Source organism: Heterocephalus glaber, unplaced genomic scaffold (assembly GCF_053883595.1).
Source record: "Heterocephalus glaber isolate CG9 unplaced genomic scaffold, H.glaber_assembly_v1.0 deba00000676, whole genome shotgun sequence".
Lineage (NCBI taxonomy): Eukaryota > Metazoa > Chordata > Mammalia > Rodentia > Bathyergidae > Heterocephalus > Heterocephalus glaber.
In genome coordinates, this window is record NW_028258156.1 from 8,736,462 (window position 1) to 8,759,638 (window position 23,177).

Genomic DNA, 23,177 nt, shown 5'->3' on the forward strand with positions numbered 1-23,177 from the left:
TCCTAAAGAATGCCTAAAAAATAAACCTGGTAAGTCTCTAGCACTGCCCAGATTAAAAAAAAGAGAGAAGACACAAATTATCCATATCAAGCATGGAATTCATGACATCACTATGGATAATAAAAGAGTATCATGAACAAATGTATGCCAATACATTTAATAATCTATATAACTTAGATAAATTCATTAAAAGATGTACATTATCAAAACTAATTCAAGAAAAAAATTATTACCTCAATAACTTCACATCTATTAAAGAAATTGACTTCATTACTTAAAAGATTCCCATGAAGAAAAGTGCAGGTCCAGATGGCTTCACTGATTAATTCTATCAGATACTTAATACAAATAAATAATAGCAATCCAGAAAGAGTCTTAAGGAAACAGGGAACATTTACCAATTAATTTCAGGATGTCAGCATTACATTAGTACCAAAGCCAGACAAGGATGACAAGAAAGGACAGTACAGACCAATATCCCTCATAGCACAGATTTTTAAAAAATCTGTAACAAAGTAATATCATACTGAATCCAGCAATCTATGTAAAAAATACTACTTCCTGAACAAGAAGGGTTTGTGCCAGGAATGCAATATCAAAGGAGTATTTGGTATTTGAAAAAAAATCAATCAATATAGTTCAGCACATTAACAGAATAAAGGAAAAAATATGCAAACTATAAAACAACAATGGATAAGAAAACGTAGTTGAAAATTTTTCCAAGTTTGGGCTAGACAAAATTTTTTGGGGTAGAATATAAAAAACAAAACAAGAGCCAACGGTGTAGTGCAGTAGAAGAGCACTTGCCTAGCATTCAATAGGCTGTGGATTCAATCTCCAGCACTGGAAAAAACTATTTCATCAAGTTTAAAACTTCTGTCTTTTATGGATACCTTTAAAACAATAAAAAGGAAAGCCACAAAAATAAGAAAAACCCTCCAGAGTGTGTATTTAATAAAGAGGTTATATATAGAATACAGCACTTCACAAAAGATAGTGTACAAATCGCCAGTAAGTATATGAAAAAAAATGCTCAACATCATCAGCATTCATGAAAATGCAAACTAAACTTAAAATGATACATCACAACATATCTATTAGGTTGGCTAAAGTGAAAAAGCCAATACCAGGTTTTGATAAGAATATAAAGCAACTACAATTCTCCTACATTAACAGTGAGACTGTAAGATGGTACACTTTGGCAACGAGATTGTAGAATCTCGTAAGTAAAACATACTCATACGTTTGCCATATGAGCCAGCAATTCCATTCTTAGATATTTACCAAAAGGAAATAAAAACATGTGTTCATACAAAGATTTACATGAATATTCATAACTGCTTTATTCATAGTAGACCCAAACTGGAAATGATACAAATGTCCATCAACTGATAAACGGATAAACAAAGAGCAAAATGCATATACAACATAATACAAATCAGCAATAAAAAGTGACAGACTACTGATAAGCTCAACAACGTGGATGAATCTCAAACCCATAATGTTTTAAAAAAAGATGCCAGATACAAGTGAGTACATAACTATCTGGGTTCATTTACATGAACTCTAAAAAAGGAAATTTAATCTACAATCATGGAGAGTAAATCTGGAGTAAGGGGATCAACCTCAGAGAGGCACAAGAGAACTGTGAGGGGTATTGGAAATATCTTCTGTATTGTGATCCATCGCCTCTCACCAACTATACACTTACAGGGCAGTGCGTCATTGCATTAAACTACATCTGAGCAGAGTGATGTGAAAGACCAGTTAATTATAAGCGTGCCACATACAGCTGTCCAGATTCTCTTACAGACTGCAGCGAGGGTTATACACTCACAAGGCATTTTTGGAAAGCAGGTCATCAACAGGTATTATAATCATCACCTAGGAATTCTACATTTAGGAATTGATTTTGGAGTAATAATCAGAAACAAGAATAATTTTTCATGTGGATAGATGTTTAGAGCCTGCTACTTTACAGTCATAAAAAACTAAAAGGAAGGAAACAGGCTCTACCTGACAATAAAGAGTAGTCAAGAAAATACTGATGAGCAACAAGAAGGACTATTCTGGAGCTACATAAAATAAAATTTCCAAAGAATTTCTGGCAATAAAATACGTATGTCAAAATATTAAAAAGACAACTAAGTAATAGTTTGACTTTTTAAATATCTAATATCATAAAATCTAAATTATAACAGACTAGAAAAATATAATAATTTCTGGATGGTGATGCTTTTAAAAAATTTTTTATTTTCCCCAAATATTTCATAATTTTTAAAAATATGCTTATAATAAAATATTGTAACACAATAGCTAATGTGTAACATTTGGATTTATAATATAACTTTTAAATACTGATTTTGAGTCCTGGTTTCATAATTCACAAGGGTTAATTTATCATGGGGAAAATGCTCTTTTATGAAGGGATCCGAAGAAATATTGAGTTTTCCCTAGGAATTCTCAAGTGAAATCAATCAGTTAACAATGCAAACCAACAACGTTAGGTGGCATAAGCGCACCAGATGCTAAGCTGCAAAGCAAAACACTTGCCTGAAAAGTGCTTTCAGGTTTTCTGGTAATTCTGTTCGACCAGCATATCCTGGGTTCATAGTGATAAATATTCCAACTGATGGCTTCAGTGTGACAGCTTCTCCAAGAAATACAAATCTACCATAGAAAGAATGTTGATGGAATTAAATGTGTTCATTGAATATGAATGCACATTGACAAATGCAAACCACTGCAAAATGCAAATTATTATTAGGAAGCTGTTTATTCTGTGTCATTTTCTTTAAAATTCATAAGCATATATATTTGAATATATTTTAAAGCAGGTTTATTAAAAATATCCTCCATCTCCCCAGAGGAATTTTAAGTACAAGAAGTATTTCTGCAGAGCCATGGTGTCTTAAAATACACAAATGAGGATCTGGCTACTTTAACATTTAATGAAATAGGAGGGCGTTTTGCCTTCAATGTGGCCAAAAACCTCCTTGAATGGGACACCATTCAGGTGAGGATGTTCATGCTACAAGGAGAAGGGCACACCCTCTTCAGTCTTTGCCTATTTGCTCACTTGTTCTCCTTTCCTTTTATATATTCCTTTATATATTCTATATAAATATCTATTGAGTACTGCTTAGAGGTAGAACAGCATGATGGTTAGGACAGCTACCTCTAGAGCCAGACTGAGTGAGTGTTCAGAGTCCAGCTATACCATTTTAGGTATGTTAACTACCCTATGTTCTAATTCCCTCATCTAATAAAAAAGGATATTACTCACCTTATTAGATTGTGTGAGGATTTCAAAGAGATTATAAACATAAAAGGCTAAGGAAACAAAGACTATAATATGGTACTCAACAGATATTAGTGATGTCTACTGCTATCATGATCACTTTGGAGTATGGGAGAAGCAACAATTTGCACAAAACTTTGCAAGGGCCTAACAAGATTACTGATGGCCAGGGTGATGGAATGGTGAGAGACTGCAGGAGCCAAATTGAGAGACAAGTACAAGGAAGCTTTTAGATGGGGTAAATGAGATCTCTGGTCAACAGAAGACAGGCTGACATAGTTAGGGAGCTGAACCTGTATCACAGGATAGAGAGGGAAAGATATGGAGAAAAAAATCCAGGATGTTTAGGACTCAGTGTCTTAGATACTCACTAAGAGTTGGTAGATTTTGTATATTCAAGGTGAAAATAGAGAAATCTTCATTTCCCAGATTTCAAAGGCTACTCAGAGAGTGGGTGCCACAGGATAATGGACCATTCTCCCATCATATACAGCAGGAAGAGCCACTAGTCAAAAGGTGGACCTCCAAATGGTGCAGTCAGAAAGCGCTGAAAGGCTGCAGGGTCAAGGCATCTCTAGCTCAAAGGGAATTTAAGTTATGGAATCCTGATGGAGCCTAGCCACCTGCATGCAGCCAGCCTAAGGATGAAGAGACATAATGGAGACATCCAGATTGGAGAGACTATCAAGAAGTATGGCTGGGCCAGGGATTTAGCTCAGTAATGCCACACCTGTCTCACAAGTGCAAGGTCCTGAGTTTGATCCCCTTTACCAAAAAAAAAAAAAAAAAGAAGTATTGCTTGGAATTTCTAAATGTACTGCATGGATCAGTTACATAAATCTCTGTAACAAAGGAAGATTTAAATGACATCTGGGTTGCATCAAGTAGTAAGATTTTGGCTAACAGTTAAGTAAAATATGGCTTGAGATCAAAGAGCAAAGAACTGAATTTCTCTAATGTGTCACTAGAGTAGGGATGCGTTAAGACAGCTGGATATAAGAAAGTGGTGCCTCAGGCCCATGTGATGATAAGATATGTACCCACTGATAAAATGGAAGCTTCTAGAACATGCTCACAGTTCCAACAGGCTAGATAATTCTTCACCAAATGGGAGACAAAATATTCCAACACACAAGATGGCTAGCTGAGCATAATACTATAAAAAGTTGAGAGGAACAGATAGGCTAGATAAATGAGGTGGCATTTGTATTAAATAAAAATGTTACAAGGAGAACCAAAATTGTTCTCTGTACTGTAGTAAGTATTTCTTAAATTAAGCCGTCAAGTCCTAAGTGCTGGTTCTGTTTTGCCTTCTGACATCATGATGAGACTGATGAGATTTCTGATGTACTTGGAGTTTTTACCACAAGTTACTAGAAGAACACGAAGGCATCACCTGCTGAGAAGGGACAACTAATAAGATAGGTACTAGTGAAAAGACTGGGATTGCCATTAACAGAAGAGGATTATGAGACATCACATGGAGTCTTGAGGAGCACAACAGTCTTTTCCTGTAAGCTGAGAGACCAGGGGACAGGATGCCTGGGCTTCTGGGAGTCCTCAGCATGGAGGTGGGCTCTGAAAGCTGTGGCAGTCAGCAAGGGAGAAAATACAGATAGAGAAAAGAAGTCCCGAGACCAAGGCCCATGACATTGAGTATTAGTAACCCAGAAGATTAAAAAAAAAAAAAAAGAATAGCTAACACTAATATGGTGCCTATTGTATATCAGGTACTGGTCCAGATGCTTTCCATTAATCACCACCACCATCTATAAGTTCTTTTCCCCATTTTATATGAGAAAAAAGTAGCAAAGGAGCAGGGCGGGTGATGTCCTGTGACCCACGTGAAGGAAGTATGTCATAGTAAAGAATGGCCATTGGGTCAGATGCTGCCAGAAGGTCACAAAGACAAGGACTGAGACTTGATCCCTGGATTTAGCATCACAGAAGTAGTCTATCCTTTAAGTAATGTGATATACCTTTGTTGTATTTAACATTAAAAGCCACTGACAAAAAATGAAGATGTCCAAAAGAAATTTTCAAAATTAACTATTCTTTTATTTTATCCATATCAAGAAAGAGACAGCAGTAGACTGTGAAAGTGAGTTATGTGCATTATTCCATTATCCTAATTGTAACAAAAGAGCCACGTGGCACTCACTTTTTTCTCCCATTTCTGATGGCATCATGAATCGTTTTTACTTGCACGGCCACCACGGACAGAACCTCCACAGCAATGCGGTTGAACTCATCAAAGCAGCCCCATGCTCCTGTCTGCACCAGGCCTTTATAGATATTTCCTATGGACTAAATGAGGGAGGCATTCAAAGTTTCGAGAAGGAGGTCTTAAGTATTTACAGGTAGAGTGCCCCTCACCTGAAAATCCAAAATGCTCCAAAATCTAAAACTTTGATGCTAGAAGTGGAAAATTCCATACTACGAAACTTTGTTAAATTATTAAAACTATTATGTAAAATTAAGCTTAGGCTATGAGAATAAACAAATTTTGTTTTTAGAATTGGGTGCCTTTCCCAAAATATCATTAAATATATGCAAATATTTCAAAATAAAAAATCTGAATAACACTTTTGGTCCAAGTATTTCAGATAAGGGGTACTCAGCCTCATCCCAAATAGGAGCAATGTTAACGCACATCATTTTACATTATTTAGTAACTTACTTTGTAGTCCATTTGCTCTGAACAGTTGAATACATAAACCATCATGCCAAGCGCACGTCCAAGATCTTTGGTAGTTTCCGTCTTCCCTGTACCAGCCGGGCCAGCAGGAGCCCCGCTCATGGTTAGATGCAGTGACTGAGTTAAAGTAATATAACACCTTTGTACAACAGAAGAGACAAATATTACAGTCTAATATGAAATTTCTATGAAATATTAGAGGCAAATGATTTTATAAAGTCAAAGCTTAAGAAGCCAAAGTCTAGAGTGGAGTCAGAACAAAAAATTGATGTACTTCTGATGTGTTCATAGCAACAAGTCAGATTATTTTATATTAATTTTAATTTTAGGTTGTCTATTTAAAACTACTGGAGAAGAATGCATTGCTTTATATGCTATTGTTCTCATTTCCTAAGAGCTGTGCATTTGAATACAAATACACTTAATTTGTAATGCAATTCAATTTCTAATATTTCTAGGGAAAGATACTATTAATATGGTAGGTGACATCTCAAGCTACTATTTATAAAAGAAAAATAGAAATCGTGGATAGTGAATGAATTAAACATAGACTGCATTAAATTGCTACATAAGAAATACATTAAGAGATGAGTAGGTAAACATAAATACATAGTATGCTAATAATATATAACTACTTTGATGTATAAGGCCAATATGCAATGACATAATTTATTATGTCTAACCATTTTAGGAATTCATTTTGAATGTGTTTCTCTCATGCATATAGATTATCATAATACTTATTTTTACAGGAAGATTCAAAGGATCTAGGACCAAAAATAACCATGCAAAGACAGAATATGTAAAAGGAAGAAAAACTAACAAATGGCAAGGCCCTGCAAGTATCAAGTATCTGGTATCCACAATTTCTTTATTTGGGGTTTCTTCAGGTTTGTACATTAGTTTTGTCTTAGTACAGAGAGTGGATGAACTGGAAAGACATATGCAAAGAGGTCAGGGCACCAGAGACTAAGTCTACTTTGCAGATCTTCAGATATTAATCTTACACCTTTTGACATCAACATGCCTCAGTTTTCTCCTCCTTAAAATGAGGTTTACTGTAAGAATATATGAAGGAAACTGAAGGTAATCTCTCTAAAAATTCACCTATGCATAAAACATTCATAATTTCAAAGTTATGTGCATTTAAGTGCATTTTATAATGAGACTGAATAGAAAGATTCCTAGATTAGAAATCAGAGTACTTTTTGTACATAAGTTATCTTTACCCTTGTGGTTCCAAGTTTGGGCCAGACCTATGGCCATATACATCTGCATTTCCCACCTGCATTCTAACAGGGATTGGCAAAGTGACCAAACTCCAACCAGTCCTGAATGTGTAGAAATGGCACTCCTAGGATACCCACTTCAGGACATTTCACCCAGGCCTTGCCTTGCCCTTTTTCCACTGGCCAAAACAAATATCAAAGGCGTGTTCAGCATGTCAGCTCCCTATCATTCTATTCTGCTGGCTCCCTCTCCTGTGGATGGTTACAAAAGTGAGACATCAGCTTCTGTGTTATTTAAGCCACTGTATCTTGAGGTCTCTCCCTAATAGCTGAGCCTCCATTCTTTTAACCTGCATGCCTGTGTCCAGCACAAATCTATCAGGTACAAGCTGGCAGACCTAAGGCTCTGAGTATGAAATGAGACACTATCTACTCTGCCTAGCTCACAGAAGAATGGTCAGCATCAAATGAGACATAATGAATGTATTTTAAAGTATTATGTTAATGTAAACAACTCATAAATAATCCAAAGGATGAAATGGAAAGGAAATGCACATAACATAAACATCTTATCCAAAACTATCCACACTATCAGAATGAATACTCACCTTCCTTTCAACTTTCAAATAAAGCACACAATGATTTTTTAAATTAAAATTTTAACAAGCAATCAATCTTCACATACTGATAAACTTTAAAACATATTTCCTTTTCTCTCTTATATTCCAAGCTTCACTTAACTCTCTTTTCAATTCCCAATGGCATGCATGTAGTAGACTCCTAACATTTGCAAGTCTTGACTGGTCTCAGGTGATTATGTCAAGCTACATATATCAGTCCTTCACACTGAAAGAACTACATAAATTAATGAAGACAATGAACATTTTGAGACACATTAAAGAGAACAAATCAGACAATTACAAAAGCTGTACGTACAGTACAGAAATGATGAAATCATGAGCAGATTAATATGTGTATGAACAATGACAAAGCTTGTGCGAGAATTCTACCAATCTCTCCAGACTACCTCAACCACCAGCTGCACTTTGATGATAAGAAGACTGAGGGTGGGCTGGGGATTTAGCTCAGTGGTGCCGCTGCCTGCCTTGCAAGCAAGCAAGCTCAAGGTCCGGAGTTCGATCCCCAGTACCAAAAAAAAAAAGAAGACTGAGGGTATTGCTGTGAGCTTAAGGTATGAGTTCTGTCTCATAAATACTGAAGAGTCAATGTGCTTCCTGTCACCAAATAAGTCAGCAGAGACTAGAATACTAATAAAGAAATTCACCTCCATGAGACTGTATCCTGACCTCTCCAATATTCTGACAATGTACATATTTACTTGGAGTCAAGTGGCAATGACCTTTTTTTCTTGGCCCCGGGGATCAAACTCAGGGCCTTGTGCTTGCCAGGCAGGCATGGCACCGCTGAGCTACATCTCTGGCCTGGCAATGAACTTTTAATAGCACCCACTTGCTCCCTTATTATACCTGGGCCCCAAGGGTTTTCTTTCTACTCCTTGAGGAATCAAGCTTCTCCTCACTTTCAAAGCTTTGGTGCTTGCTTTTGCTTCTACCTTTCTGCCTCAAGACCTGTGAATAGCTGATCCTACATTATCATTTATCTTCTAGCTCAAAGGTTTTCTCATCTAATTTATACAGGTTGTATATCCCAAATCCAAACTACTCCAAAATTTGAATCTTTTTTGAGTGCTAACATAATGCTCAAGCAGTTTCAGATTTTGAAGCATTTTGGATTTTGAGTTTTCAGATTAGGGATGCTCAACCAGTGAAGTCTATAAATATCTCTCCCTACCCTCTACCTCTCAAAAGTCTACTCTGGTTCCAAGCCATTTCAGAGAAAGCATACTCAAACTAAAGTAGATTCTCCTTCCTTCAATGTACTTTTAAGACACCACCCTGTTTTCTTTTTCCCATATCATATGTTATCACCCAAAATATTTTACTCTGAGTATTGTTCCTTTTAATTCCCACCCACTCGCATACTTAATTCAAGTAGAAAGTAATCTCATTGGTAGCAAACAGACCTGTCTGCTTAATATCAGAACAGTTTTTAGCACAGTACTTCATAAGTGTTGCATCATTTCATGAATATTAGGTTCTCCCTCTTCTCTTTTCAGTGTAGGCAATCCTTAAAAAATAAATTTGAACATGCAATTCCTAGTGACTTTTGTCTTCCAATAAGAAAATGGGGGAAGGAGGATGGTGACAGAGTCTGGTAACAGGGATGTTACCACAGATATTAGATAGGTTGGCGTTCAAACAGGTTACCTCGAGCCATATTCATCTCTCGTGATTTCACCATGTGTATATGGGAGCTTCTGTAATTTTGTTTCTCTAACTCAGTTTTAAGTTATCTCTAAATAAATGCTCACTTTCTTAGATAATTAGTTAATATACAGACTGCTTTCATACACTTTTCTCATTTGTTCATCATTTTCTTTCATTCTTTCTTTTTATTCTCACATATCTCTGCCTATGCTAGGGGACTTGATTTTCCTCATCTGACTCAAACTTATAATTGTTACCTGTCAGTGAGAGGAGTGATCACTAGTCGAGGACTATTTCCTAAGTATTCATAGAAGTACTGGAACTGAGCGTCACAAATGTTAACAAAGCAGTGTTTCTGGGTGTCCTCCCACTGGTGACGAAGTTGAGACAGCCAAGTGAAAGCTTGGGGACTGACAACCTAAAATCATTGCAAAATCATTACACATAGGACACTGATAGTTATGAGAAAAATTTTTAATTCATTAATCTAATAATGTGTATAGCTCACATTTTACTTTTAAAGTCTCACAAATAAAAAATCTTTCATGCTATTACAAATTGTAATTTCGTACAGATGGTTGATTAATCAGAAATATATTGTGTAATAAGTCTTCATTTTAAACTGGCTTTATTTAAAACAATATCAATTTGTTCACGTAATGCTTTCCCACATTTCATTTATCACCACAGGGGTAAGAAAATTTTTGTAACTTTATATTCATATCATTGAAATCTGATGTATAACAAGCTTTTGTGTTAAAATGACACACAATCCATAATTTCTGCATGTTAGCGGTATAAATAAACTACACTTTCAACCACATTCATACTAAGTCTGGTCTGCTTTAAGTATAGACATTCTTTACTGAGTTTTCATTACATCAAATACCTTTTCATTGTCATTCTTTCCCATTTTTCAACCCTATTTCTTTTCAAGTTTTTCTTTAAAGCCCTGTCTCTTTCAAGGTATACACAGGAACTCTTAGTTTTCTTGGAAATCACTTCAAATTAGTAAAATCACTATTTATTGTTTGATGACTACGTAAGATTTAGGACTGAATTTTCTTTGAGATGGTCAAGGAGACAAAAAAATCTCTTTAGTACAAAAATAAAGGGTATATTTTAAATCACAATTTATTCTGCTGCAAACAAACCACAAAACTGATAAAACAGTATAAATAGATAAGAAGGCACAAGGTCATATTCAAGGTGTAGTTATCACAGTTCATTATCAAAATAAGAACACATGGTAAATGGTGTTTTTTTTAAGGATCAGTCTTGGATTAAATTTAAAAACATTGTTCACCACTGGATCCGGAACCTGGCTCAAGGAATGTTAATTTATATTTATGGCTTACATGAAGAACCATTTTCTTGTGCTTTACAGAGAGAATTATAACTCATTTTGATTTTAATAAATGGAGAAATGAGTAGAAAAAAACAAAGTGTTTCACCATACATAAATGCATTCAAATTGGGAAAGGTATTTTTTTTGCTTTAGAACTATGTCCCCAGAAAAGGGATTAGGAGGAAGTGGGTAGTGGGCATTATATATCAGAGCTGTCCAATAGATAAGCATTCTTCTGACATTTGCAAGTAGAAATATATCTTGAGGAGGGAAAAAGGGTGAGAAGATTTTCTATCACATTAAACAGTGCCAGCATGTGAGACACACACATACTTTTTAGAGACAGGGGAAAAAAGTTATTAATAACTTGAAAAGATTAGGAAAATGACTTCTTACAGGAAAGTGAATGATTTAGCCATAAAAAGACAGGGGATGACCCAAACAACCTAAATTTATGATCAATATTGATTTCTCAAGGGGAAATCCATCAAAGCTACACAGAGATGGTTTAGATGACACTGTATCTGATATTGCGATTGGCTGTTTCAGTCATGCAGCTGAAACTCACAGACAAATGGTCTAAAATGACTATGCACAGAAAAGCCAGAAGCTGGAGAGTTGAACCAGATAAGCCCTCATGGTCCTACCTCTTGGATTAGTTTTTAGGTGATCTGAGACTCTCAATGTGGCAAAACCCTTTGGGATGTCACTTGGAGTAACTCCCACTGATTGAAACAATATACAGGATTAGCTAATCCACATCCAGTGCACCTCAAATAACTACAACTTCTTGGGACTAATTAAACTATACAGACCTAAAAAAATAATGACTTTTGGGAACTATTCTGACAATAAATAACACTTTCAGGAAACAGCAATAAAAAAATTTCTTTGAACAACTTGCCTTCTGAGAAATAAGTTTTGCCACCACATCTCTTGCATGAACATCTATGGTACAAATTGTCATGATCTTCTGCCTGTCACCAAGTGGAAGTTCTCCCAGCAAAAGTGTAATCAGTGTATTCAGCTGAGAAATCTAGGAGGAAGGTTTAAAAAGGAGGGAAGAATTACAAACACAGGAACTAACATCTGAATAGCCTTCATATTTGTGAAGAGTGGTTTAGTTTACAAAACAATTTCAAATTTGTTATCCCAGCTGGTCTTCAAAGAACCCTGGGGAGAAACAAATATTATTCTCCTCTCATGCAGAGGAAGGAACTGAGACAGAGAAGATAGAAAACCAGTGAGTAATGACAAAGCCAGGACAGAAGCAGGGTTTCCTGGCTTCACTGAGTAGACTCTCCTCCCTAATGAGGATCCAGTTATCACTAGGAACAGGAATAACTACACACCTTAAAAGGTAAATTAGACTAACTTTAAAAAAGGTATAGTTAGAGCTAAAGAATAATTTGTTTCCTTCTTTACAAAGATCCATCTAAACAGTGTTTGTTTTGTATTTTTAAAAATACAAGATAATGATTATAGAGAAAATATTACATTGCCTCATTTCATTTTTTTATTCATATTCCTATTCTTATTTAGGGCTACTGATCTCTTAGATAAATATTTTACAAATTGCTGGTCTTTTCTTATAGAATGAAAAGGAAAGAAATGGAATTACATGGATGACAATTCCTTGAAGAGAAAATATTCAATTACAGATTATAAGAGTATGTATTCTTTTGTGAAACTATTTGTTTTGAGCGTGTACATACATATGTGAACTTGATTTGATAAAAATATTTCTTATGGTAAATTACTGTCAGAGATGTCTGAAATATACTCTCTTAGGTGGTTGTTTTGTTAGCATGGTTATTTACACAAAACATCTCTACCTTACTTAAGGCTTATTTGCAAGGAAAAAAATACAAGAAAAACTTCTAAATCCCTTGGTTTATTCTAGGTGCCCTACTGTGATATACAACTATTCCCTTTCCTCTTTAGCTCTGCAAAGAACAGTCAATTACAAAACTGTTATCATCTGAGTGAGATGGGAGTAAGTGAACATAGCAGATCACCGGAAGCTTTCAGAACGGCACAGCCTACTGACAAAAACAAGTTTCCTACTATACTAGTAACAAGTCCCAGAAAATGCTAAGTCATGCAGAATTCCTGGAGATTGTTGCACAGCTGGACTCCGGAGGAAAAAAATCACAAAATTATAGTAAGAAGGGAGGGAAGAGGCAGGAGGATGACATTCATAACATGCATGATTTACATGAATTGAGAATGCAGTTTTTTAGGCACTCAGCATATTGCCTATATCATCTGACAAAATGTACTAGCATCCTAAACTTACAGATGAGGAAATTGACTCACAGGTACATTAACCACATTGTCAGTCCAGGGATGGGTGGATTCAAACCCTGACAGTCTGACTTCAGAGCCTGAGTCTTATCAGTTGCATCTGAGACTTCCTGTCTCAGCCTTCACCATCTCCTTCAAATATAAGGAACTGTGGTTGTGCAGGAAGCATTCCAGAGAGACTTAAAATCAAACACAAAGGAAAGCTTGCCCAAGTTTGGCCCAAAATAAAAAATTTCAAAGTATGTATTTTAGACATCAGAATATACAACACCTTTATAAGCATTTAGTCTATTCTTCTCTAGCTTTACTGACGTATAACTGACAATAAAAATTTGCATGTTTAAGATGTACATTTTATTTTGATATATGTACATTGTGAAATGATTGCACAATTAAGCTAACTGACATATCCATAACCTCACAGCTACTTTTTTTTGATTTAGTAAAAATACTTGAGTTCTTCTCTCTTAGCAAATTCTAAATATATAATACTTACATTATTTTTAACTACAGCTGTTCATGTCCTCAGAATGTATTAATTTTATAACTCAAAGTTTGTACCCTCGGACCAATATCTCCCCTTTTCCTGTATTTCCTGTCTTCATTCTATTCTGCTCATACATTTGACATTTTAAGATTCCGCATACAAGTGAGATTAAACAGTATTTTTATGTGTCTGCCTGACTTTACTGAGCATAATATCCTTCAGTTTTGTCCACGTTGTTCCAAATGATGGGGATTTATTTCTTCATCAAGTCTGAATTACTATTGCCAGTGTATGTGTGTGCTTTCACATACATTGTCTTGTCTGAGCTTCCCAATAACCTCTGATTTCTACATTATTGATTCATTTTCACAGAAGTTCAGTCAAACGAAAGATGATTAAAAATATAGCTTGTCAGCATTATGTGCACGACATCATGTGTTGGGAATTTTACATTGTCTCTCAAGATTAAGATGTCCCTGATGACAATTTTTCAGAAAGAAAGTCCTGTAAATGTAAAAACAGACAGTACTTATAAAGTATCTGTTATTTGGGCAGTGGCAGCAGGTAACAATTACTATATGGTCATACAATAATTTACACATTCCCAAACAAGTGAAGGATCTATACATTGAAAACTTTAAAATGTTGATGAAAGAAACTGAAAAAAACAAATGAATGGAAAGATATCCCATGTCAATGGATTGGAAGAATTTTTAGTGTAAACTACCCAAAGTGATCTATAGGTTCAGCACAACTTATAACAAAATTCACATGGCATTTTTCACAGACAAAGAAAATGCAATCTTAAGATTTGTACGGGATCACAAAAGGCTTCCAATAGCTAAAGCAAGCTTAAGCAAACAAAGCTAGAGACATTACAATATCTGATTTCAAATTACATTACAAGCAACAGTAATCAAAACACTATGGGATGGGCATAAAACCAGATAAATAGGCCAGCGGAAGAGAATAAAGAGCCAAGAAATCAGTTTTTCAACTAATTTTCAACTCAGGCACAGAAAATTGGGAAAGGATAGTCTCTTCAATAAGTGGTGCAGAGAAAAATAGACATCCATATGCAAAAAGACTACACTGGCCCTTCATGCCATATATAAAAATCAACACAAGTTAGATAAAAAATTTACAAATAAAATCAAAAACTGTAAAACCCTTAGAAGGAAACATGGGAAAAACTGCTTAAGACTGACCTTAGCAATGATTTTTGGGATGTGACACTAAAACACAGGGAACAAAAGCAAAATGAAAAACTCCATGTCAAACTAAAAAGTTTCTGCACAGTAAAGAAAAGAATCAAAACATGAAAATACATGGAATGGGAGAAAATATGTGTAAACCATGTATCTGATAAGGGGTTAAAACCCTAACATAGGAACTCGTACAATTTAATAGAAAAAACCCCACACAAATAACCTGACTTAAACATGATCAAAAGACTTGAATAGACATTTTCTAAAGACGACATACAAATTGACCAAGTGGTATGTGAAACAATATTAAATATCAATAATTAGGGAAAGAAGAATGAAACTCACAATAAGATATCACCTCACATCCATTAGGATGTCTTTTTACAGGTTCAAAAGATAGGGACTAGCCAAACATGGTGGCGCATGCCTGTCATTTCAGCACTCTGGAGGCTGAGGCAGGAGGATTACTGTGAGTTCAAGGCCAGCCTGAACTACATAGGAGACCCTGTCTCCAAAAGACAAAACAATCCCCCCCCCCAAAAAAGACAGGTATTGGTAAGGATGCTTATTAATCAACTTTTTATATTACATAAACAATCTAAATTTTAACAAAACCAAAAGTGATCATTCTTTTGATATATTCAGTTATGCATGTAATGTTCATCATCCTCTGCATCCTAAGGTCCGCAAAGGCAAGGACACTGTCTTATCCCCAGAGCCACTGAGGACACGTCAGTGTGTTTGCCAAGGAGATAAATTACCATGCACGAGTAAGCTGCTAAATAAAATTAATACATGTTGGTTAGAAAAGATGTGCTTTGGCAACAGTTTCTTTTTTTTTTTTGGTACTGGGGATTGAACATCAATCAGTTTCTTATGTGGGTCAAGATATCCTTTCTTCACAGTCTCAAATCTTATACCATTACCATATTTGGTTGGTATAAAAAAACCCAGCAACAATATCTTATGCCATGTAAGAACATTTATAATTTCAAGTGCTTTCACATGCATTGTCTTGTCTGAGCCTCCCAACAACCTGTGATTTCTACATTACTGATTCATTTTCACAGAAGTTCAGTCTAATGAAAGATGATTAAACATACAGCTTGTCAACATTAAGTGCACAACATTGTATGCTGGGAATCTTATATTGTCTCTCAAGATTAAGCTATCCCTGATGACACTTTTTCAGAAATAAAGTCCTGTAACTGTAAAAAGAGACAGTCATTATAAAATATCTATTAATTGGGCAGTGTCATCAGGTAACAATTACTATGTGCTCATACAATAATTGCATACTAGTTTGTGGCCTGTGACATATAAAACATTTCTTGGTGACTCTTTAAATCAACCAACCAACCAATCAATCACGTATATTCACATACACCCTATCATGTCATCAGTACTTAGTCTTGCCACTGATCATAGTAGCACTGCCTGATTTCCTACTAGATCAAGGATACTTGCACCAAGTTGACCACCTGCAGGCCTCTGAAACACGAATGGCTGTTTTCACAATACACCACCCTAGCTTTTGGTAAGCATAAGTTCAGAAAATGGAAACAGAAAGAAGCCTAAACGTCAGTAAAAATCCACGCTCTTATTTGTGAAGCACAAAGCCTTCTGTGACTTCACAAAACTCCTTTCCCATCTCCCTCCACTCCAAATGCACCAGCTTCTCTTTGTCCCCATCATGGCTTCCTCAAAGCCACAGCAACAGCTGCATCATGCAGGGCCATTTTTCCTGTGATCTCTGTATGGTTAGCTTCCTCTCATCATTACCTCCTTGATTGGCCTTCCCTCACCTACTATTTTAGGATCTCCTGGCCAACTATTCTATATGATCCTATTTTATTCTTATAGAACGTGTATCTTATCATTCACTCATTTATTTCCTTGTTGATTGTTTCTCTCTCATATTTTAACTATAAACTAAAGGATCAAGGCCCACATTTGTCTTATTCTGCCTTAAATTTTTCTACCTAGCACACAGTGGTTAGCATAAAGCATGTGCTCAGTACTCTGATTATATGTAGGAAGAAAAGGACAAGTGAATGGTACAGCACAACATTTTGTTCTCATCCATTCATTCACACAACATATGTGGTTACTATTTCCAGAGCTTACAGGCCAATGACAAAATAATTAGAATTGTTTGGCTAGGGCAAATACAAAACAGTTTTATAGCACACAGAAATAGAGCCTTCCTAATCTAGGGCTCAGAAAGGCATTTTACAGGAAAGGTTACTTATGCTAAGAACTAAAGAATGAGTAGAATTTAGATTGTGGAGAACTTAAGGATGGTCACCCAGGGACACAATGCTTATACACAGGAAGCAGCCTGTAGGAAGGCCTGGAACAGGTGGCCCTGTGAGGGAACTGCAAGTCCAGAATTGCAGGAGGGGAACAGAGAGAGAACAGGTGCATGAAGATGCTAGAGAGGAAAATGACAATATGAGCACATGTTCCGAGGCCCTCACATAACTCAATGAGATGTAGCTGATGGGTTGGGAGAGGATGTGATCATTAGATCCTGTTTTAGAAGATTTCTCTGATTGTAGCATAAAGAGTGCATCAAAGGGAAACAGGGCCGGAAGGAAAGAGCCCAGAGGGGAGAATGCTACAGTTATTCAGGCAAAAGGAGAGTGGTTGGACTAGGATTTCAACAGGATTTTGAGAAAATAATGCAAACTGACATCTGTAGGGAAAATGAACAGAGCTGGTAGCTGGTTGATTGCATACTAGGTTACAGAAGAGTCAAATTGTCTTCTAGTTAGAGCAACTGGTGGAGAATGCTGTGTTGTTTTCTCAAAGTGAGAACACTGGAGAGCCAGTTTGAGAGAAAGCGTGAGCATGTTCTGGATGTTCTAGGTTGGATATGCCTGTGGAAATTCTAACAAAATATCTCAATTATGCCTCTGGCTGTGCTTGAGGAGAGAGCTGAGCCAGAGGTCAAAGTCAACAATAATATTACAAAGAAAACAGAACATCATAAAAATGAATGAGATTAGCTAGGGATGGGAAACTGAAAGTGTAAATAAGGATTAAAGTGATGAAAATGAATAATTGATAATTTGAAACAGGAAGAAAAGGTCCAAAGGGGTAGAGGAAGTGGGAGGGGAGGGGAAAGGAAAGAAGGGAAAGGAAAAATTATGAGAAAAGGAAAAAATGGAAACAAAGTCTTTGTAAATAGGGAAGGGTGGAGGGGGTGAAGGGAGCACAGGGAATGGGGAAAAAATAAGAACCAAGATACATCATGTAAAGGTACAAGATCCCAATGATAAATGTAAATGTATTGTATACCTAAAATGTACCAATAAAAGAATTTAAGGAAAAAAAAAATAAAGGGACCCAGGACATAGCCGGAAGCAAAAGAAACATTTAAGGGGCAGAAGAAGGACCTGAAATGCAGAAAGCAGAAGAGAAGCTCACATTTTAAAACTGAAATTCATATAGTCATGAATATAAGGGAAGAGAGCATTTGAGGAGAAGAGGCTTGCAACATCAAGAAAGGATAAGTACACTCAATTCAGTGCTTGAAACGGGTTAGAGACTGGGAAATGAGAAAAGGGAAAGAACGAGCACAGCCGGCTCTTCATCTCACATGGGTGAATCTACCAGAGTGGATTCAACTGCTATAGATAGAAAATATTTGGGAAAAATTGTGTCCGTATTGAAGATGCACAGATTTTTTTCTTTGACTTTATTTCCTCAACAGCTCTGTTCAACAGTTTAACAACTACTTGCATAGCATTTACAACATGTCAGGTATTACAAGCCATCTACAGGTGCTTTAAAGTGTATAGAGGAGGTGGACAGTGGAAATACTACTCTATTTTCTACAAGTGACTTGAGGATTCATGGATTTTGATATCGGTGGAGGTCCTGAAACCAGTCCTTGGAGAATATCAAGGGACACCAGTATAGCTATTAGGTCAACAGGCTTCATTATACAGGTTACAGAGCTAGGGCAAGATGGCACCATGAACAATTTTTGGTTGTTTTTAAGTAATGAGAGAGACTTGGGCATGGGGCTTTTGAAATTGCTGATGGGAATGAACCAGAGTGAAAATGTAGACACAACAGAAAAGGAGGCCAGAGCAGTCCTGAAGGAGACCAGGTATAGAAATGGCTCAGGGCAGTGGGAGGCCACCCTTCCATTCTAGTGGAGGATGTTGCAGAGCTAGAGACAGGAACCCAAGTGCCATTCATCTAATTTCTCTCTGATGACATCAGCAGATAATGAGGGCTGACATGTACTGAGCACTTGCTATCTGACAGGCACTGTGTGCACACAGGTGTACTGTGTGTGTGTTTTAATTCAATTTTCACAACTCTATCAGAAGCACAATTACTATTCCAATTTTATACATGAGAACATTTACCCAAGATCACACAGTCAGGACTCAGTACACAATTCTAAGATTTTACTGGGAATTTTCGAAACACTAAACCTTGCTGTGTGGGTAACATTAACAGGAAGTCTCAGCTGGCAAGAATGGGCCTTCAGTGATGGTGGTGAGAATACGGAGGTAACCTGGTGTCCCTCTACTATTCGTTCTTTTCTCAGGTCAACAGAGAAATGTTTCTTAAGGAAAAGACATGAATCCTGATCACCGCTGCTGTTTAGGTGATACCCGTATCTAGGGAACTGTGGTATCCCCAAAGAGGGCTGGCTGTGATGACAGTGGTCTTATCATGCAGGACGGTGTCAGGGACAGAATGTAGAACAGTCAATGTCACAGAGAACTGGCCACTCCTGATGCCCAGTGGTGGGTAATCCTCAATTCTGTCCTGACCCAATTCACGTGACAGAATGGTGTAAAGGAGCCATGAGCTACATCCCCAAACACCATAGGTTTAAATAAAGCAACACAGAAAGAATATTTTCCTTGCAGCAGAAGTACTTTAGTTTTACTAGCATCTTCATGGCAGATTTCCCAATCTAGGGACTCCCAGGCCATGGTGGCAAGGAATCTGGAAAAGACTACTCAGCAGAAATGTTAAGATCTGGAGCTTGTAGTCTCCAACTCAGCAAATCAAAGTGCATCTTACAATGTAACTATGACAGTACTTTGGAGATCAGCTACCAGAACTCCTGACCCCTTTCCAACTGAACCTAACAATGAAGTTCTTCTTTTCTAACTAAGCAGAAAGAATCTCTAATCCTGAAACACATCAGCGTTTCACCTTCAGCAGGATCAGAAACAATGGATTTTCATTTCCACCAGACCAAAGGAAATAGTAAAATGGACCAAATACCACACTCTTTGAAATGATCAGAGTATATGTGGTAGAATCCCAGTTTTTGCCTTCCTTTCTAATGTTCACTTCCTACTTCTCCTTTAAGTATGTTGCTAAAACCACCAGCACAATATTGAGCAATGAAAGTTGGAGATAGTATAATTACCTCATTCATGACACTAATGGAAATGATTCTAATGTTTCACCATTAAGTATGATTTTCTCTGTGGGTTTCTGATAGATATTTTTCATCATTATAAAGGTTCCTTCAAATGCTTGTATTAGAAGAGAAAAAGGTATAAAGGCAATAACCTAAGCTCCTATTTTAAACTTGAAAAAGAGGAACAAATTAAACTCAAAGTCAGTACAAAAAGGAAATAATAGAAATAAGAATGAAAAATCACAGACATATAAAACAACAGAGAAAAATCCTCAGAGTCAAAGGTTGGTTTTTTGCAAACCGAAATAAAATTGATAAATACTCCAAAGCCTGATTAAGAAAAGAAAGAACACAAATGACCACTACCAGGAATGAAAGTGGAACATCAGGCCAAATCTTCCAGACACTTATGGACAATATTGAGATGATATTAAAAATTATGTCAATGAATTGGAAAACTTACATCAAGGGTAGAGAAATTTTTCTCTGTAAAGGGGCAGGACAGACAGTAACAATTTCAGGCTATCTCAGGATCTCATGTGGCCTCTGTCACAACTACTCCACTTTGCTGCCCTTATATGAAAGCAGCCAAAGGCCACAGGCACTATCCCTGATTTAGACAGAGAGCTGTAATTTGTTAACCTCTGGGGGAAAATGGGCAAATGCTTTGGAAAATACAAATGCCCAAAATATTCCAAGAAAAGAAACCTCAAAATCTAAACAGCTACATATGTATAAAGAAATCTATCTATAGTTAAAGAAAAAAAGTTCCACAAAAATCCTGAGGCTCAGGGGCATCAATGATATCTATCACAAACTCTTTCATAAAATGGATGGGGATGGGACCTCCTGAGTATACCCAGACTCCCAATCCTGGCAAGCACATTACAGAGAAAGAAATTATAGACAAATGCCTCTGATAAACAGAGGTTGAATTAATTAACAAAATACTAGCAAACAGAAGCCAAAAAACATACATAAACATGTATAAAGGATAAAACAGCATAACCAAATGGAGTTTATTGTCAAGAATTCAAAGTCACTGAACGTTCAAAAATTCCCTGCAAGGCTGAGGTGGTAGCTCATTGAGTCTGTGCTTAGCACACGTGAAGTCCTAGATTCAAGTCCCAGCGTATGCGTGTATCACACTGGGACCCACAACACACACAGCACCACAATGAAAAAAGAAAAGAGATCAATCACCTGATAGTCTCAAATTTGAAGAGGTCCAAATTCTCTTCAAGATAAACACTCTCCTAATATAGTAATGGGAAGGATTTTCCTTTACCCAATAAATGGATCCTCAAAAATATAAAACTAGTATCAGACTTAATAATGAAACATTAAGTTACTCTTCCCTAAGACTGGTAACAAAGCAAGGAAGTTTCACTACTTCCATTCAACATGGTACTGGAGGTCCTAGGCCAGTGGTGGTGAACCCATGGCACGGGTGCCATAGCAGCCTGTTTTATTATCATTGAGAGCTCTAAAAGGTTCGCCATCATTGTCCTAGCCAATTCAATAACTCAAGAAAAGCAAAGAAGAGAAGAGATAAAATTGTCATTACTTACAGATGGTATTTCCATACACTAGAAATCCCTATGGAATTTACTTTAAAAAACTAAGTGTAGAGCAGATTTGACAAAGTGCCAAGACACAAGGTACAAATTTTAAAATCAATATATTCCTATTGCTACCCAGAGACACTGGAACATAAAATTTAAAAATCAATATATAAAATAGAATCAAAATACATCACATGTCTAAAATTAAGTCTACTCAGAAGATTACAAGAATATCTACATTTAAAATGTTAAGAAACATTAAAGATAACCTACGCAGAGATACACCGTGTTCTTAGACTACAGGAACCACCGTCATTAAGATGTCTGTTCTCCCCAAGCTCAGATTTAATGCTGTCCCAGTTAAAACATAATTAGGCTAAAATGAATTAAGCTTTTAATGTTAAAGCCATGATAGTAACATTTTTATAGAAAAGAACCTAGAGTAGTCCAGTGTTGGGGATGAGGGAAAGCACAATGAAGACACATGAAACAGTTCATGGCTACTATCATGCTTCAGACTGCAGATTTGGCAGAAGGGCAGATCAATCAAGTAACAAACTAGAGAACTGAAAGAGATCCACATACATACAGTTAACTGACTGCTAACAATGTGCCAAGTTAGTAGAATAGAAGAAATGAAAGGTAAGAATCATGGTTCTAAGAGATCCAGAGTCACAAAGCACCTTGAGACAAACAGGTTATCTTTATGACTTTTAGATAGGCAAAAACTTCTTATACAGAATATGACACAAAAAGCACCAACCATGAAGGAAAATTTTGGCATATCCAAATCACAACTTTCCACTTATAACATATACCATGAAAAATGAGCAATCCACTCAGTCTGACAAAGGACTTATATCCAAAATTAAGAAAGTTTGCAGTCAACAAAAGGCAAACTACCCAGTTTTAAAAAATGAAGCAAAAGATTTGAACAGGTACTTCACAACAGAAGATAGAATAACAATACATGAGAAACTGTTTAACATCTTTAGACATGAGAGAAATGCAAAGTAAAATAGCACTGAGGTACTGTTTTATAGCCACCTGAACAAGTGTAATAAATAACACCACCAAATAGAGGAAAATATGAAGCAACAAAAATTGTTAGAATAATGATGGGGCTATAAGATGGAGAATTGTTTATCTGTTTCTTAAATGGTTAAATATGTACCTTCTCTATTATCAAGCAATTTCACTTTTAGATATTTACCCAGGAGAAATGAAAATATATGACCACAAGAAGACTTTTTTCAAGAATATCTGGAGGAGCCTTAAGCCTCAAAGTGGAAACTCAAATGTCAAATAACAGAATGCATAAAAAATATTGTGGTATAGTGCT

General features: G+C 36.3%; 1 protein-coding gene across 9 annotated transcripts in view; it reads right to left on the reverse strand.

Moving 5' to 3' along the window:
• Positions 1–23,177, reverse strand: part of Dnah11 (dynein axonemal heavy chain 11) — a 327,476-nt gene that overhangs the window by 192,940 nt on the left and 111,359 nt on the right. For all 9 annotated transcript variants that reach the window (XM_087206427.1, XM_087206426.1, XM_087206425.1 and 6 more), the window contains 5 exons: positions 11,769–11,900; positions 9,774–9,934; positions 5,982–6,138; positions 5,463–5,608; positions 2,554–2,670 (listed from right to left, as the gene is read on the reverse strand). In XM_087206427.1, the coding sequence (XP_087062553.1) occupies positions 2,554–2,670; positions 5,463–5,608; positions 5,982–6,138; positions 9,774–9,934; positions 11,769–11,900 (713 nt within the window). The remainder of the gene's footprint in view (positions 1–2,553; positions 2,671–5,462; positions 5,609–5,981; positions 6,139–9,773; positions 9,935–11,768; positions 11,901–23,177) is intronic.